Raw genomic sequence first — 18,894 nt, forward strand, 5'->3', positions numbered from 1 at the left:
TGGCCATTTGTTGTTCGCTTGTTTTGTGGTTGTCCACATTGTCAGGAACGACAATTTCTTTCCAGTCCTCTAGACGATGGTTAGTGTTAAAAGTTTCACTTTTCTTTTTTCTTTTTTTTTTTTTTACACAGTCAAAGGACAATAAGGGAGCATGATAGGAACTCAATTTCCCTTCAACCAAAAATCTTTCATGACGACGCGAAAAATCACTGAATCTACTGTGCTTCCTAAACTGTGAAATGGACCATTTGACGGACAGTTCATGTCCAGTGATGACGGAGAAAAAGAAGAGGAAAGACAAGCTGTATGAAAACTAGCCAAAGCTTTGAAAAGGCCCGTTCAATGGGCAACAACACCAATAGGCAAAAAAAAAAACAAAACAACGCACAAACGTACTGGAGCTTAGCAAAACCCAACTATTACTTCACAGCCTCATGCTCCTGGAAGACCTCTTCACCACCTCTGGCGCACGCGGTGCGTGAACAGTCTGCCGACAAAGGAAAGCCACGGAGGACCTGAACATTGTGCGTGTGAACATCTAGTGCGAGCGGTCTGAGATGGCCTACCAGGGGCTAGAGGGAAAGGAGAAGAACACGTACCGGACGGGGGCGGGGGGGGGTCGGGTATTTCTGCACCAACGCAACCAAGAGGCTAACTGTCTGGGGGGGGGGGGGGGGGGGGGGGGGAAGGTAGTTTATCTTTCTCTGAAATACAAAACTCAATGGAAGAGTGGTAGAGACTCAATGGAAGAGTGGGTGAGAACTGATTTTCTTTATATGTACATGTTTAAGCACCTGAAGTCGTAAACAATCATGAAAGTAACTTGGGGGAAAAAAAAGAAAAAGAAAAAGAAAGAAAGGAAGAAAAAGGTCCAGACACCTAGCTGCTCACTCCTGTGGATGTGACCGCCTTTTCAACCCCAGATTCCTCCTCCATCTCATCCTGCCCCCCCCCCCCCCCCTCTTTTTTTTTAACCACCCCCCCCCCCCCTCAATTTTCCCATTTTTTTTTTTCTTTTTCAGTGTTGGCATCTGCCCTTGTCCGACTGTGCCACGACTTTGGGGGGTACATTGCTTAGAGAGACCTCTCACCTCCCCCAGTTTGGGCTAGTTTAAGGTTCCTCTGCAGTTTTCTGCCCCACACAAGCACGGGATCTTCTCGTCCTCGATTGGGAATTTGTAATCGTAAGTGATCTCTTCGTTTACGTTGATGGGCTGCCGTGAATAGATGACAATCTTTTTCTGGGACTCCACTGTTATGACCTTGGCATAACAGTTTGGCTGAAGAAAAAAAAAAAAAACAAACAGATTCAGTCAGTGACATCATTAAATCTCAGCCAATCCACCAAGCCCAGCTCTAAAATGCTCAGAGAGAAGCTTCACTCACATTGCAACTATGGTTGATAAAACGGGCGAAGTTGCCACATTTGGTGGCATCTATGATGGTGTCATGATCCACACGGAACATGTAGCTGCTGCCGATGCCTTCTTCCTCGTATCGCTTCTCACGCATGTCCGCAATGACCTGGACACGGAGTGAGAGAGAGAGAGAGAGTGTGAGAGAGTGAGATTTATGCACAGCAGTCAAAAGACAGCTAGTCACAATCACCAGTTAAAAATCCTAAAACAAGGCGCCTTGCACAATCAGCGATCAATCCTACACAAAAGTCAAACTGGTGCATCAGCAGGAAACGCTCCCTATCTTAAACTGTTACCGGGACAGACGGCATTATCACTCCTTAAACTGTTACCGGGACAGACGGCATTATCACTCCTTAAACTGTTACCGGGACAGACAGCATTATCACTCCTTAAACTGTTACCGGGACAGACGGCATTATCACTCCTTAAACTGTTACCGGGACAGACGGCATTATCACTCCTTAAACTGTAGCTGGGACAGACGGCATTATCACTCCTTAAACTGTAGCTGGGACAGACAGCATTATCACTCCTTAAACTGTAGCTGGGACAGATGGCAGTATGGTTTTTGGTCTTTTTAGCATGTTAGCGTACCTGTCTGATGTTCTGTCCCACATATTCAATGACCATCTCATCAGCAGCAATGGGCTCCATGGCGAACAGACCCCAGTCATGGATCTGACTCTTACAGAATCGGATCTTCTTCTTACGGAACTAGAACAGAACACAAGAACTTGAAATTGCGAAGTGGTCAAGAGAGAAAATGAATCTACGTGGATCTGCTTCAGAAGAATCATCTAGCGACAAGAGATGTTTGTTTTTCTTTCATTTTCTTTAAGAGACACAAAACAGTAATCTTCTGCACAGAACATGTGTTGATGGAATAACTCACTGTTATACATACATTTGTACACACGTTTAACCACTGTCACACAGGGACCAACCCCTCCAGTAAACGAAATACACAGAGTGGGTATAAATTACACACACAGATGAGTGTAAAGGGGGAACAGGGGCTGTTTCTGCATTGTGGTGTGGGACAGGGCGCGTTTTAAGTGATGTCTTTTACCTTGAGCTGGTTGAATTTGAGCAGGTCGCTGTCACAGCTGAAAGAGGACAGCAGGCGGCGCTGTTCTGAACGTCGCTCTGAGCCTGCTCTAGTGGATGCATGGGGCTGTGCTGGAATACTCATTCCCTGCAGGCGCGCACACACACACACACACACACACACACACACACATATTAATACACTCTTTCCACTGACATGTGGAATGAAGACAGCTTCTTCATGCAATTTTTTTTTAATGCACTTTCTCCAGTAAGATAGCAGCATGTTGGTTTTTCTGAAGATTTGTTAGGGTTTACTCAGCATTCACACAGGACGCTGTTTGTTCTTGGCTGCAACTCACCTGTGTGTCCCCGGGGAGCTCTTCCGACAAGAGTCGTGTGCTGTTGAGATATTTGATTTTGTCCTTCTTATCGATCTTGTAGTACCCCTCGCTGCGGGCACAGCCAGTCACGTGGTCGCGCATGCCATCTTCCCGTCGTTTTCTCTTCACCCCGGGAACGATCATGTTGGTGGGTTCAGAGGAGTCAAAGAAAAGGCTTTAATTTAAGGCGACAGACAAACCTCTAAACCGAAGCAATCTTTTCTTTGTGTTACCATTCAAATAAGGGCAACAGGACATAAAAAAGCCCATTAAAGGAAACCAAGCAGCAAACCTTTTGGAAGGTTAATTCCAGTAGGAAAAAAAAAAGACTTCATTCAAAACTAAAGCTAAAGCTGATTAACTCCTTAAGAATAATACTGATACAAAAGCCTGGACATGTCTGACAGCCCTTCTTTGTACTAAAGAGGAATTTCACCCTTGCTGAAATATGGGCACATTTTGGCAATCACCTCCTTGTTAATAGTAAAAGGTAAAAATAGCTTTACATGTTTTAATACCTGCTATAGACGCGATTTCATTTTGCCTCCTCAAAAGACTGAATCAGAGCAGTGCCAGGAGGGCTGCATGTCACTTAGAAACCCCTAGGCGCTTTTTCTAGGGGTGTAACGATTCACCAGTACGATCAGTGATTCGGTTGTAATGTCTTCCAAAATTAAGATTTTAGATTTGATGGTGCACCGTAAACAATGTCGGCATTGTCAGACATGTTATTCTTGTTTTTACCTGGCGAGGAACGCTAACGTTACTCTCGTAAAAGATCAACCCAAGACACTGTGCAGATTTATTGGTGAATGAGGGGCAGTCATTATTATTTTGAAAGTAACAGGACTTGTAACGCTAGATCAGCGAGTCTTCCGCAGCAGCTTAGTTACTAAAGTAGAATAAGCAGCAAAGCTTCAGTCAACCAATTCATAACTTTAGAATCAGGCCATCTACCAGTTCGTGGTACATTTAGATCGTATCGGTGTAGTCGCACCGGTTTCCAGGTCGTATCAGTGAATCGTTACACCCCTAATTTTTTCATTTGAGTTTTCAGTTAAAAATAATTTATTTAGTTATTCCCTGCCAGTGAAGCCATGACAGTTAATGTGAAGGCGAAGCGATCTAGCGCATTTTGCGTCATTGCATAAAATAGACACTTTGCCTAACGCAAAGTTAGGAAAAATCAGCACTTTGCCCAATGCAAAAAATGCAAAAACACCAACAAATGTAACTATTTGATTTGAAAAAAAAAAATCTATAAACTACTAGCAAACTCCAAGGTGAGCGTTATATAATGAAGTCATTTAACCCACCCATTTAAGCAAAAAACCAGACAGGTTTTAAAAAGGATATGAGGATGGTGAACCCAGAGAGTGTCATTGAGCCAGTCGTTGCCATTGTCCTGCTGGAGCATCTTGTCATAAGTTATCCTCAGGTAATGGATGTCCTCCTCGTCAATTCCCTCGTTCCAGATGTCGTACAGGATGGTCATCTCCTCGAACTCGGAGCGGGGCATGAAGCAGGGACGGGGTGAGGAGGCCACGGGGGAGTGCATAGCCAGCAGCAGCTCCTCCCAGTTTCTTCTCTGCCTCCGCGTCTTCTGCACCGGCTCCTCGTCCAGGAAGAGCCTGTCTTCCGTCTCCGGGATCACCGTGGGAACCACCGTCTGCGCCCCCTCCGCCTCCTCTTCCCTGAAGTCCAGGCTGACGACCGCAGGGTCTCCAACAGCTCCACCAAGAGAACCTGCTGAAGAGTCAGTAAACAAGGCTTTGACTGGGAGTTCAGGTGGTAAGGAAGCTACCATTGTGGTGGCCATTGGAGGCTCTTGGGCTTCTTGAGGAGGAACGGCAACCGGCGTCTTTTTAGACTTGGGCCGCCCTGGCTTCCTCTTGGTCGGAGTAGCATCTAAAGGTACAGGAAGGTCTATCAATGGGACAGGTAGGTCTTTTGGCACACTGACTGTGTTGCTCTCCACAGAGTCAGGGTAGGAGATCTGCGCCGACTCCTGGAGCGAAGCAGCAGGCTGGGGATGAATAGGGAAGGGGGAAGAAGCAGCTTGGTTCAGCAAGGTGGCCTGGGGAGAAGCAAGTTGAGGCTCTTTGAAGATGGATTTCTCGTCCAGGCTCTCGGACGAGCCCTTCCTGTGAATAGGGAGACTTGCGGCAAGGTTAGCAGGGTCAGGAAACACTGGGGTAAAGGTCAGGTCTCTCCCCGGAGTCCTAGGAATGCCAGCACTGAGAACGGGAGACTGCGCAGGATAGGAGAAAGGGCTGCCAGGGATGTGAGGGGAGCTTAGGGCCAAGCTGTTACCTGTTAGTGGCGTCTCACTGCCTGGCGTGATGGGCACAGTCTCTGTACTTTGAGACTTGCCCAACCCGCGGGGTCTGTCCATCAGGTCTCTTCCGGGAGTCCGTGGGATGTCTTCGTCGGTAGGCAGCCGTGCCCGCGTGGGCACGTCTGGCATAGGCCCTGAGGGCGGCAAAAGCGAGCGGACCTCCAGGGCAGGGTTCGGGGGAAGGGGGAGGAGCATGGAGGACACAGGGAGAGACCTCGAAACAGAGGCTTCAGACTCACTGGGAACTGAGGCTTCTCGCCCAGGGGTGCGCGGAAGCTCCTCTTCCTCGGTGTGGATCCTGGGCCGGGTATCTGAGTCGCTGTCGGCAAAAGAGCCAGTCGGGGTCGGGGGCCGAAGGTTTTCCACGTCCTCGAGGGTCTCGGTTTTGGGCACTTGGATGCTGACCTCCAAATCGATCTCAGGCTCGTCAACTGCAGACAGAAAAACAACCAATGAACCTGCCAGTGGAACTACCAGTGGACATGCATACAGCGGTCGACGCACTCAAAGCAAAGTTAACATGACATTTCGTAAAATCAAAGCTAAGGGCTGATCAAAAGGAAGAGTTCAAACCTGGCACTCCTTTCGGCGAAGGGGGCCGCAGGTCCTCTGTGGAACGTTTGATTGAGCCCGCTGTGGCACCCTTCTCCAGCAGGGGTCGGCAATGGCTCTCCAGATTCTCAACTCCCTCTTGCGCGGCCAGAACAGCAGGCTCTTCTAACGTTGGGGAGGTGCTTGGTGCCTTTGCCTCAGCTTCCTCCTCCTCGTCGGAAGATGAAGATGATGATGATGAGGAAGAAGATGATGAGGTCTTGACTTCATCCTTTTCCTCTTCCTCCATTTCCACAGCAACTTCATCTTCCTCTTCCTCTTCTTCGTCCTCTTCCTCCTCGGAACTTGATTCGTAGTCGGAAGAGCTTTCACTCCCTGAGGAATCCGAGTCTGCTGTAGAGGATGATGAACTGGCACTTTCTGCAGACACGAGAAAAGAAACGCAGAGAATCCGTAAACCTGGTCAAGTTACCGCCCATACCTCACCCAGCCAAAACTCAAACTCAAAATCCCCTCAGAAATTACCCTCGTCGGAAGACTCGGACGATTCACTCTCACTGGACTCTGAGTTGCTTTCGTCCTTGTCTTCTTCATCCTCCTCAACCTCCTGAAAGAACCCACCTCACTGGTTAGTGTTCTTAGGCTGAGATATCTCTGTATACTTTGGTCAGCTCTTTAATCCACTATAGAAATGACTACACGTCGACAGATGCACACCTACATTATACCCACGGCCAACGTCGGGCTGCGTGTATCGGTACACACCCACCAGCATTCCACGGCTTACCTTGGCCGAGGACAACCTCTCTGAGGCCTCCTCATCAGGCTCCTCCCGATCAGACAGTGACGACTCCTCCTTGCCAGAGGTTTCCTCCTCCTCTCCCTCACTGTCCAGCTCCAGAGGCCTGGCGTGGCGTCGTCGGCCAGAGGACCCATCTCCGTCCATTCTGGACCCATCGGAGGGGAGGTCTGCCATGTCTCGATCCCTTTCAGACTCTGTGGACCACAGACAATCATTTTCCTCTCAACTCTCAAACGCATGTTATTATTCTAGTTTAAAAACACTCTTTAAGAAGGCCACTGTGTCTGCGTTCAAATGTCTTCATGGAGAAATGTCTTCCGCTGCGCTTATCAAACTGGCTTTAAACCTGAGTGGTCTGGCTTTCTTGCTCCTGGGTTACGAATGCCTTTTGTGTGTCTTTAAAAGGACCCTTTTTACAAACGAATGTGTGTTCCTCATTGTATTACACCCTGTATCAAAGTATACCAATAACTATTTAACAGTGAGTTTTTAAGCAGTTCCAAAACATCTTAAAGCAATCAAACAAGCGTTTAGAATGCATAACTCAGGTCTGTGGTGTACAAAGTTCTATTCTGATGAAGGACAAGGCATGGTTCATCAAGTCCCATGATTTACCCACAACAATTCAATGAGGGAGAAAAAAAACAAAAACAACAACAACCCCACCTTCATCCTCCAGCTCGTCATCCACTGGTGTGGACGGCCGCACCCTCTTGTTGTCACTGGTGGTAGTGGGATCAGGGGGTTCCTTCCTCTTTACCTGAGGACAAGTCCCGTACCACAGGTTACGCTTCACTCAGAAAATCGAAATTCACAGAATTCCGACTTCAGTGCCAAAAAGCAAAAAGCAAAAAGCAAAGAGCTAATCACTGCTGGTAGAACGGTACCTTAAATGATGGTAACCGGATAGCACCACGTAGACCAATCCCCAGGCCCATGCCCTCATAGCCCAGTCCCTCGCCCTTGTTCCAGTTCTCCAGAAGGCTGGAGGCCATGGTCTCTTTGGGCTTGGGCCGCTCTTCATCCTTCCCTTCTCCTGCCTTTACTGGCGTCAGAGATGCCTGAAGGAACAGGAACAGCAACGTGAATTCTGATAAACTAAAATAGACAAATCTGTGATGAGAGAAAAATCAAGACGCATTTTGCCCCCCATCCAAACAAAAAAAAAAAAAAATGTGAGTGAAAGACAACTAAAATTTAGTAATGTGGTTTTACAGCATCACGAAAAGTAGAGAGATGCTCCGAATGAAGAATGCACACAAACAATCTTAGCTCATTTTAAATCAAGTAACCCTAAATTAATCACAGTTTAAGTCGTTAGTGGATCATTTTGACAAGGTTTGAATGTTTAAACAACAAATTTTTCATTTAGAAAAACTAAATGATGACGAACTTAATGGAATCGAATACGCGATGTTCAGACAAGTAAAATGGCCTCATAAAATATATAGATATCTTTAATTCCTACTGTATTTCCACGATTTACTTCCATTTGTTTCCGTCGCTTCTGCCTTCAAAAGGCAGAATATTTTGCGTCGATATGGTACATCAGCAGGTTAAACTATTGGTTACTTAACTGATAACAATACAAACAGAACGTAAATAAATGAAATATTGCACGCCGACAAACATGGCATTATCGCCTAGCAACAATAATATACTGTTCGTTTCTTTTAAGTTTCGGCAGTTTCCCCACATCATGTATTTTAAAAAAACGATTTAGCGACGGTTTAGCCACAAACTAACGTCATTTAAATAATGAATAGATAATAGCGTTAATTTTTTTTTGTAACAGTCAGAGGTCAAGAAATAGCATGAACTATAGCATTTCTTTCGTAAGGGAAAGGACTGTCTATGAATGGCAAGGTTAGTTTCATTTATATAGCCTATGTATGTATATGCAACGTTAATATGCTGTAGGCCTTTGTACTGTTTTATGCCGTGTTCATTGCCAAACCGCGAATTCAGTTAACCTAAAACATCTGTTCAAAGTGTTTATCGAACAAAAGCATTTTCTTAGCTTGAAGGTTGGTTTACCTTGAAGTTCCTAAATACTTTAATCTGGATTTGCCTGTTTGTATGCTCGCTAATGGTTTCATGTCAGCTTCCAACAGACTGTCATTTGAGTAAAATATGTTTTCAGCAAACCAGTTGCCGGCTGTTTATCATTAAATTCGATGTAATCCCATCAGGGACCGCTCAGTGTCCGGCACCGTCGCGTCAGGAACCCTGCTAATACCATCAGTATAATCTTTGTCAGCTAATATTTAGGACACCTCTGTTTAAAACTTCGTGTTTTTTTTTTGTTTTTTTTTAAGTTTAGAATTTGCGTTGCGTTACCTTCTAATTCGTTTTACAACTAGACCTAATTAGCAGAAGCCAGAGAGGAGAATAGCGATTTTTTTTACATAGGATATAACGAGGAGGAAGATTGCAGTGCAGCTGCAATAGTCTGTATCGCTGTAATCTGTGACATTGAACTGTACTGCCGAAAAGACAACTGTGCACAACGCATCTTTTTATATATATGTGTCACACACTAAAAACATTAATTAAATAATAATTCCCTGTAACAGAACAAGCAAAGACTGTCACATCTGAGAATTCATCTCGTATCCGAGTTAGATTGGCGACCTACGCCTGGGTGCACTGACTGGAGGAAAAAAAACTCACCTTTGCAGATCGCTCTTTTTTGTCCCACCATTCGTCGAAGGCCCGGAAGGCCACCACCTCCACCATCTTGCGGTTGAGGTCCCTCTTCATTATGGCCTTGAGCTCCTTGACGATGACCATAAGCACCCCGTCGACGGTTGCTTTGTGCGGGTCCTCCTTCTGGGTTTCGTACCCCGGAGGGGGCACCGAGGGGTTGAACTTAGGCATGCTGGGAAGCGGCCAGGGTTGCCCGTGCCCTGCGGCGCTGGCCGGGGCGCCGACCATCGACAGCGGCGGGTAGGGACCCGCAAACTGCATGGCCCCGGATCCGGTGCCCGCCCCCGCCCCGCTCATGAAGTGGGGGTAAGGGTACGGTCGCTGGCTCTGTGCCATCCGACTCAACATCTGAGTCTGCATCTGGAAAGACATGTGGACGCTGCCCCACTGAGGCAGGCAGCTCATTATGTCCATGGGCATGATGGGCAGCATCCCAGGGGGGTAGGGGGGCAGCGGAGGCAGCATGGGGTGGGGCGGCACTCCCGGCGGCGCGGTCAGGTGCGGCGGTGGCGGCCCGGGCACGGAGGGCAGGTGAGGGGGCGGCAGGGGGAAACCGGCTTGGGGAGGCAGAGGAGGGAACCCGGGCGGGGGTATGGGAATGGTCTGGGGGTGCATGGGGGAGACGGCGGAGTTCACGACAATGCCCTTGGCGCAGTCTCCGCCGGCGATGGGCGAGCCTGGCATCTCATCGTCGGAGATCTCCATGTCTTCGCCGGAGGACTGATGGCTCTGTGGGAGAGTAGAGCGTTCGTCTGGTCAGACACTCGACAGCTCTCGAACACACACAACTATCTGAATACCATCACTTTATCTTGTGACTTGGTTGTGTATGGTGTCATAAAATTTCGGGCCAAAAGAGAAGATTTAAATGGAAGTATTACACAACGGTGAGTTCAGTTCAGAATTGAGTTGGGAATTTCACGTAAATCTTGAATTACAGCATGAATTAAAATAGAGTACACTACAGGAAACAGAGTAGGAGTGTCACTTGGAACTGAAGGAAATAAGTCATTAAAATTTAAAGAAATTAGAGGACAGTAGCTGTCCTCCTCTGAAACAACAGAACTGAAATTTCTACAATTCTGTAACTTAGTTGCCTAATCTGCAAAAGCCAATGTCCTCATGCCATACAACCATACTTACATACATCCAGAGATATAACAGATGTTTTAAAGAATTCATAACCATTAAAATCAGGCATTTTTGTTTTGCAATTGTTCACACAACAAAAACACTCAGCAATGCACAAAATCCAGCTGACAGGTTTGTATCACTGTCTCTTTCAAACAGTTCAAACAGTGTGTTTTGTAGGAGCCAGACTGAAGGGATTCTTGATGACAAAGTTGCAAAGTTTTCATAAGCCTGTGAAATTTCTTTAAGTGAAAGTACAATTTTACCTCATTCAATTCCAGTTCAATTACAATTATGCACCCCTCCACTGACTTTCAATTACTAATAAAATTTGAATTACTTTAAGCTGAATTTCAGTCAGTTTCAATATTATTGGTTCAGAATTCTGATCCAACACCCTTGCAGTAGAAGAAATCGATATACAGAGAGAGGAGGAAAAAAGGGGACACCTTACAACCTAGTCACTCAAGTAACTTAAGTTTTATATATATATATATATATATATATATATATATATATATATATATATATATAGAGAGAGAGAGAGAGAGAGAGAGAGAGAGAGATAGAGATAGAGATAGAGATAGATAGATAGATAGATAGATAGATAGATAAAATAAATCAAAATATACAATTACACATTTCAGCATATGAAAATCAAAGACGGCTTCCTCTGACAAAATGAGAGAACTTTCCCCCTTTCCTACAACTGTATTTCACTGCGTTTCACTGCCTCAGGATTATCAGACTGAAAAGTCTGCAGGCATGTTTATTAGACCTCGGGCTGGCATTTACTTCTAATGAGTCACATCTGCAAACCGGTAAACTAGAATGGTGATAAGTTCTTACGGCTGCCGTGGTTAATGCAAATGTTTTTTACAACACTCAGCACGAGTGACAAATCTGAAGGAATGCTAATCTTGGAGAGAGAGAATGAGTGTTTGAGCGTTAGTCAAGCCGTATGTGTGAGAGCTGACCCAGGTTTGCTCTGACAGATGATGCAACAGTTCAGGAAGAGCAGCAATCCTAATGGTCCAGCCCTGAAGAAAGCAGGAAGTGCAGCGGCAAACAGAGCCAACGGCTGGGCATTGTTTTCTCTTTAGACAAGGCAGAGTGTCTCGTGAAACAGAGAAAAAGGAAGTGAAAGTGGTGTGCTCTCCAGCAGCATGGCCAAACTGCACATGTTTCATGTCAGGGCAATGGGAGCTTTACAGGGCCCAGTAAAAACCACAGCCAGACAAACCAGGCTTCACCAGAGACCATCAGCCTCACTGCTGAGGGTTTTTGGTTTGAAACTTGCCAATACAAAAGAGGATGTGTGTCAGTATGAAGCATCTGGAGGTCGATCTGTATGCTCTCTGTGAGATTAATAAAAAATACTTTCAAAAGTCAGGGAACCTCTTCCTTTTCAAATGTGCACACATGTGTAAACTTGTGCAGTGGAGGTCAGATGAATGATGGATATGGTGTTGTTTTATGTGAATGACGGGAGACATTTTTAGCCAGGCATGACTGTCATTTTCCATCTTTAATTAAAATGATCTATGGCTTCATGTTTCTGAGGAAACCTTGCACTTAAAGAACAATAAAGATCAGATCTATCAGGATTCAGATTACTATTTTAAAATGATTCTCCTGGAACCTTGCCAAATTCGCGTCTGTGCATTCCTCAGACTGTCTGTGTTTTATCGTAACTGTGGTCCAGTTTTGGAGGCACTATGCTGCCAAAGGAACATGACTACGAGACAAGTGCACAGTCACAGTGAGACACTGAATCTGCTCTAACGCCAACACAGCCACACATCAGCTCCTTTAATTCAAAAAGAAAGGCCCCGACAGCCCTTTGGGGGATTATTGGCAGGCCACTCAAATCCTAAGCGTCTTTTCTTACATAGCTGTGTGGAACTAGAACAAACGGCACATAAGGGCTCCGATACGTGAGTTTTTCGGACTGGGCGACCTGCAGACTCTGATCATACGTAAATCAAAACGATTGCATTAACCAGCTAAAAACATAAACAACTGTCTAAGGGGAGAAGTCACGGTCCAGTTCCAGTTTAAGACACAATGCCAGCACATCAGGACACTGGAACTCATCTCTCATCCTGACCACAGCGAAGACATCACAGCAGACTGTCTCCGGGAGACAGCCAAGTATTGAGTCTGGGACCCTTAGAGTCACGCTGAGTTACAAACAAACAAACAAACAAACAAACAGATGCCATAACACAACCCAACACAGCAACACCAGATATTTCCATCCCTGCTCCTATTCTACAAAATTCCACCCAGTGACCAGATTCCCATCGACCACCTGATTTTAAAGAGTAATCCGTCCATTAATAAAACTGTCAAAGATTGTTGATTTGTGGCATAAATATACCAGCACACTTCTTGGCAAGTCACCCATTCATGCATCCAAAGACAGATGTGTAGCCCACAGCTAATATACACAACACTCTCCAAAGCTAAGAACCACAGACACCCTTTTCACTTAACAGCGAGGCAGCCTGAATGAAACGCATTCACTGACACACAAAACTCTGCCAACAGCCGGTGATCTGAAAGTGATCAGAATAAAGGGCAGGTTCAACGTCTTCTGTGTGTCTGTGCGTATGCTGTATTTTGGTCAGTGGAAACGAAACCACTGCGGTGAGAGAAAAACCCAAAACAAAACAAAAAAAACAAACAAAACAACAACAACAGCAAAAAAAAAAACAGCTGCAGTTAAGGTGGTGCGAACTACAAAGTCTGAAAAACCAAGCGTGTGAGCTGGCTGATCACTTCAGACCTGAGAAGTGTGACAGCTATATCTCCACTCTGTTGAGTCTTGTCTCAAACCCAGATTGCAACACTTCCTCCAGCGCTAGCGGGTGGAGCGAGGGTGGCTTGGACCAAAGGGAAAGTGGAGGCCCTGTTTCTACACACACTGCCTGTCGCTGGCTTCCTGTAACCTCCTTTCCTCAAAGTCTTTTACCTCTCACTCTCACTCTGCAAACATACATGTTCTCAACAACACAAACAGATCTAAAACCTTTCATTCAAACCAAAACATTCTGACGAAATCAGCGTCACATAATTTAACTGAACGTGAAAATGGCACCGTTATCTAGGCAAATATCTGCTCGCCTTCATCTATTTTAAAAAGTCTATTTTTTTAAGAAGGCTCTTGGGCAGCAATGAGGATACATACAAATGATCAGGTAAGGTAAAGGTAATGGAAGGTAACCTTCCAACAGTGTTATTCTTACACACTTAATTGTTGGACTAATTTGTGGTCTCTGGAGTTGATAGCTATTCAATGCAGGCACCCTCTTCCATGCCTTTCCCATACAGGTTAAACAAGTTCTCCATCAATTTCAAAGAATGTATTACTCCTCTATTGACATTAGGTGAGTGAAAAAGCCAGAGTAAAAACATGAGCAATGGCGTCGACGGGGCCTTACCAGGTCCATATTGTCCGTTGGTGTCCGGTCTCCGGCGTGGTCTCCGGCGTTGCACCTGTTGTGGGCGTTAGATGGTGAGCTGGACTGGGAGTTGAGCAGCTGGGAGGCCGTTCCGGGGACAGGCTCATCGTCGTCGGAGTCAGGCAGCGGCGTGGGGCTTATGTCCTCTAGACCGGTGCTGGATGGTCGTGACGGCCGCTGGCTGGGCTGCGCCCCGCCCGTGTACGGAGGGATCGGCGAAAGCTGGGAGGAGGAGGAGGAGATCGGGCTCCCTTCCATGCGCACCTCGCTGTCCGAGTCTCCTCGCTCGTGCAGGAATGGCAGCTTGGTCCGTTTCTCCTTCAGGAGCATCTCTATGCGGGAGTCCAGGCTGTTGCGCTCCAGCTCCTGGGTGGGCGTGCCCGGGGACGGGCAGGGCTCAGGCGTGCACGGCGGGGGCGTGGCGGGGTGGCTCTCCGGTACGGGAGGAGGTTCCGGGATCGGCGGGGTTTCGGGCCGCTCCCTGACGGGCATAAAGTCAGCGGTGGAGGGAGGAGGGGCGTGAGGGGTCCTCCTGAAGTCGGACTCCCTCTGCGCTGGCTGGTGGAAAGGCGGTTCGGCGTGAGGGTACGCGGGGGGCATGGGCGCCTGATAGGGAGAGAAGGCGGATTTGAAGCCCGAGCTGACGGCAGGGGGAGGCGGGGTGTGAGCGAACGCAGGCGACGGGGGTTCGGGCGGTTGGTGCTGCTTGAAAGAGGCTTGCTGCTCGGCGGCGGTGCCGCCGCGGTACGACCCGCCCGTGCCGTGAACGTAGTGCCTCTCCGGCCGGCGGTTGTAGGCGTCCTGGAATTTCGTCTCGTGCCGCCGTGACTTGTAGCCCCCCGTGCCTTCGGCGCGGTTGGGCTGGTACGCCGGCGTGGTCTGCCTGCTGGAGTAGCTGGAGTCCTGAGAGAACGGGGTGCCGGACTGGCGCGGGGTGTGCGGGGTTCCCTGGGACTGCGGCGTGTCCTGCCTTATGCTGGAGTAAGCCGTGTCCAGGGAGAGGGGGGTGGTGATGCTGCCTGGGGTGGGGGGGCCGCCGACCGCCGTGGAGCTGCCTTCGGACAGTCTCCGGAGAGGCTCGGGTCCCTGAAGACGGGGGAAAACACGTGCAGGGTGAGGGTAGGGCCTAACGGCCAGACAGACACACACACGTGCACACAGACACAAACAGGTACGCATGATCCCCCCCCCCTACCCAAATAACTGCAATAAACGACATTCCGTTGCTCTGATGCAACTGGGCCGGGCTGACTGTTTCGAACATGTGACGGTGAGTTCAGACGACCCCTGACCGGGGTGCCCGCTTTGAGCCTGTCTAGCGGCTTTGTTCATTGTCTTAAATGGTACAGAGGTGCTGTGCCCAGTTCTTGCATGGGCCCCCACTCACTATGCCACCTGCTGCACTGATAAAACTGGATTAGAGATAAGGGTGTCAGCTTCCATTGGCAAGAGGTTCACTGCAACTCAGTGTCGCGCACCTACAGTAATTACCGCCTGGAAAGTCTTCTCTATTTATCCAACGGTTCAAACAGGGGCTAAATTAGTACAGAGTACATCGAGTCTCTGAAATGTCTTCGAGAAACTCTACATGTAACATTTCGGGGGTTAATGAGATAAATACTGGCTTTTACACTCTCTGTTCACCATTCAGCATTTAGCAATTAAGCCATCACTTAGCACAGAGCTAAATATAAACAGCTTAGCAAATATTTTGCAATATTGATTATTTACTACATTTACACATAATATTTAAAAGTCATTTAGTATGGCAACCATGCACAGACAGTCTCTCTCTAAGCAGACACACACACACACACATACAATGTGTGCGTGTGTGTGTGTGTGATTAGAGAAAGACTGTCCGTCCATGCATACATAAATACATACATACATACATAAATACATACAGACACACACCTTTACTGGAGAAATGTGGAAACAATAGTTTGTTTTTGGATAATATGTGAGAAAGCTTTTTCTGATCAGCCAAGGGGGTAACATACAGTAAACAGGCGGATGCATTGCTAAACAAATATTTGAAAGCCGCTCATCAACTGATAACATTACAGAAATAAAAATCCCCTGTTTCAAAGACAAAAACTGGGAACTCACCAAGAGGGTTTCGGCTATGCTGCGCGGTGAGGGCTCCGTAGCCTCCTCGCCCACTGGAAGCGTAAGGGGAGTAAAACTCCCGTTGATGAGGCGCTGCACGTACCGAAGGCGATTTTCACCTGGATCGATCACCAAAAAAAAAAAAAAGAAAAGAAAGAAAAGAAAAGAAAAAGAAAAAAAAAATCCACAAGAAAGAAGATCATCTTTCCAGTGTAGTGCTCCACAAATAAGTGGGTGTACCATTTAATTAATCCTTATTCACCTCTGGTTGCTACTGTAAAAAAAAAGCTGTGCTTAATTAATGACCTGGTGTATGCTAATACACCTTAATGTATAGGCTAATTTGCCTCAGTAAGAGGGTGACTTGAGCTATGAAATAAAGCAGTCAGTGTTTGAAATTACATTAACATTTGTTTAAAATTAAACAAAAAAAAAATAGAAAGAAACTGCATGTGTTAACGTTCACACAGATATTTCTAAAAGAGGAAATCTGCCTCATTTAACTTGTACCTGGAAGATTTTTATTCTGTTTGGGTTCTTGATACACCTAAAAAGTTGGAACTTCACAGCTGCTCACCTATTGCTAATCTGTAATAATGAAATATGATTGGGCTTAAACATACTTCACTGTTAATGTGGACAGGCACTGTCTCTTTAAGAGCGGGGAGAGCTCATTACGAGTTGAAAAAAAATCACAAACTCGCCGAGGGCTTACGCAGTAATGTCTACAATGCTCAATTTAAATACATAAACTAATCCAATCTCACTGAACACGCAAGGATTCGTAAAATAAGACCGGGGGCTTTTGAAAACGTCAGGCTGTGTGACGGGACTGCCAAATCAGTGTCAACGTAAGGCAAGTTCCGATGAAAATACCGTGGGGGTTAAGATACTACGAGGGTAGCAAGGGTATTATTCACAACGCCAATCAAAACTTTTCATTCTAGAGCAGAACTGTCACTTAATACATTTATTTGTGGCGCATTTGTGCTTCCAGTATATCCCCGTGCCCCTAAACCATATCAAACAACAGTAAGGCGTTCTGACACTCGTGCAATTACTCCGGTTACCAGGCAACCAACGTACATTTCTACACGTGACATGAGATTACAGAGATGTTCACCGAAATAAACAAGAAAAACATTTTAAAACAAGACACAGTTCGTACTAGCCACACAAATCACAAAAGACTTAATTAAGGAACAAATATTCAAACACAGCAGACTAACCTTTCGGATCCAGCTCCGCGTGTATGATGTTACCCATAACAGAAGTGTTGTGCAGGTTTTGGACTGCATCCTTTGCCGCTTTTACAGTTCCGAATACAACTTTTGCGATCCCCAAATGTTTTTTGTTCTTTGGGTTGTATAAAATTTCCACTTCTTCGATTTCTCCGTACTTTTTGCACATGTCGGTAAGAAATCCCTCTCTAATATTGTCGTTCAGCCTCGCGAATGTCACCTCCTTTGGAGGCACGCGACCAATGTAACATTCGTCGACCTGGAAAAGAGGATAAGTTGGTTTCGATCGTTTGGTTTGAATATAACCATGGAAGTAGGATCCGTTTGACTAAAATCGTAACGAGATGTTCAAAGTTGCACTAACGCCTGCAAACTTTTTTAAATATTACATGTAGACTAAGCTATATAATAATGTACTCGCAACGCTAGGTTATTTCTAAAGTTATAATGTAATTTTTTTATGAATAGTAAATACATTTATTAACCCTAATAGGGGTCTGTTGCTGAAACGCCGGTTAAATATGCAAAAGTTTTCAAAACAATTTGTTTGTGCAAAGGAGATGTGTCCCTTCTCCAGAGGACTCAAGCACGAACACATGGTAAAGATTCCTCGAGTTTGCAGGGGGGTGTGACTTCCCTACCTTGAATTTCGGAACCGGGAGATCTGTCTCCTTGTATTTACTCCAGAGACGACCGATTCTCGGGTCTCTGACCATGTCCACTGGTGCCATACCGGGATTCTGTGACAACAAATAAAACGGGGAAATGTGCACACGCTTTAGGTATTAAAAAAAAGAAGAAAGCTTGCTTTTACCTATGACAACCCGCTTTAGAAAGACACTGAACCGTGCCCGCACCTCCCCATTCAAATAGCCTGGGTTACAGTACAAATTCCATCGATCGCGTGGAGAAAGTTTATCAATAAGAAATATCGACAGCGATGATGACTAGTTTGTAGACTGCCATTATAGCCCCATGATCAAGTCTAGGCTGTAGTGACACTTTGATACACAGTGTCAGGTGTTGTGACGAACAAGTACACCGCGTTTACAATACATGCTACATGGTATCATTCGGTACAATACACTCGCCTCGATTATAGTCTATCAACTACGTCCGTTTCCATTCAAGGAATTCAGCACGGCGATGTAGCCTAACTTCCCCGCATTACTTACGGGCATGCTAAAGTGTTGTCCATCGTAGCGATACAGTTTGTGCGATCCCTTTTTCAAAGCTGGGTCAATAATCAACTTGTAACTTCTCCAGTGGTGACTTCGTTTCTCTCCCGAACTGCAAACAGGATGGCTGTTGTCCATGCCGTTCGCCAAACCTGCGAAATACGAAGAGGAGAGGTGAAACACACACATACAAATACACAATAGTGAATCGATGTACCGCACAGGTTTAACTTAACATACAAATAGTACGACTAAGAAATGGGGGTTAGAAGCGGATCGCAGTCACTGAAACAGACATTAGAGGAAGAAAAAAAGAGAAAGCTTACTTGAACTCTGCTTTCTGCCGTGATCTTCATTTAACCTATTTCTTTCTCCAGGTTTGGACATGTTGTGTCCGATCGAGTATTTTCTAATCCAACGGTAATATGTTTAACCTCTCACTCATTACATTACATGATTTTAAGAATACTGCCTCCTTTTTGCGAGCCAACACATATTGTGTGCCTAGTCTGG

At 46.1% G+C, this 18,894-nt stretch overlaps 1 protein-coding gene across 1 annotated transcript; it reads right to left on the reverse strand.

The window, feature by feature from the left end:
* Nucleotides 1–1,017: 1,017 nt before the first annotated feature.
* setd1ba (SET domain containing 1B, histone lysine methyltransferase a) lies at nt 1,018–18,894 on the reverse strand. The gene is made up of 18 exons (XM_030769127.1): nt 18,708–18,894; nt 18,379–18,533; nt 17,845–17,943; nt 17,192–17,462; nt 15,963–16,081; nt 13,830–14,936; nt 9,217–9,981; nt 7,431–7,604; nt 7,210–7,303; nt 6,529–6,737; nt 6,267–6,348; nt 5,763–6,161; nt 4,208–5,620; nt 2,831–3,003; nt 2,491–2,616; nt 2,016–2,135; nt 1,387–1,524; nt 1,018–1,280 (listed from the first exon to the last, which is right to left on the reverse strand). The coding sequence occupies exons 1-18, from the start codon at nt 18,766–18,768 to the stop codon at nt 1,107–1,109; spliced, it is 5,679 nt and encodes a 1,892-aa protein (XP_030624987.1). The 5' UTR covers nt 18,769–18,894; the 3' UTR covers nt 1,018–1,106.

Source organism: Chanos chanos, chromosome 3 (genome assembly GCF_902362185.1).
Source record: "Chanos chanos chromosome 3, fChaCha1.1, whole genome shotgun sequence".
Classification (NCBI taxonomy): Eukaryota; Metazoa; Chordata; class Actinopteri; order Gonorynchiformes; family Chanidae; genus Chanos; species Chanos chanos.

Bases quoted from the DNA above. Each gene is read 5' to 3' on its own strand.
- setd1ba (XM_030769127.1), bottom strand. From the start codon at position 18,768: ATGTCCAAACCTGGAGAAAGAAATAGGTTAAATGAAGATCACGGCAGA. The intron at 17,463-17,844 runs GTAGGGAAGTCA...CCTCTTTTCCAG, and splicing joins TCCCGGTTCCGAAATTCAAG to GTCGACGAATGTTACATTGG. The intron at 1,281-1,386 runs GTGAGTGAAGCT...TTTTTTCTTCAG, and splicing joins TTATCAACCATAGTTGCAAT to CCAAACTGTTATGCCAAGGT.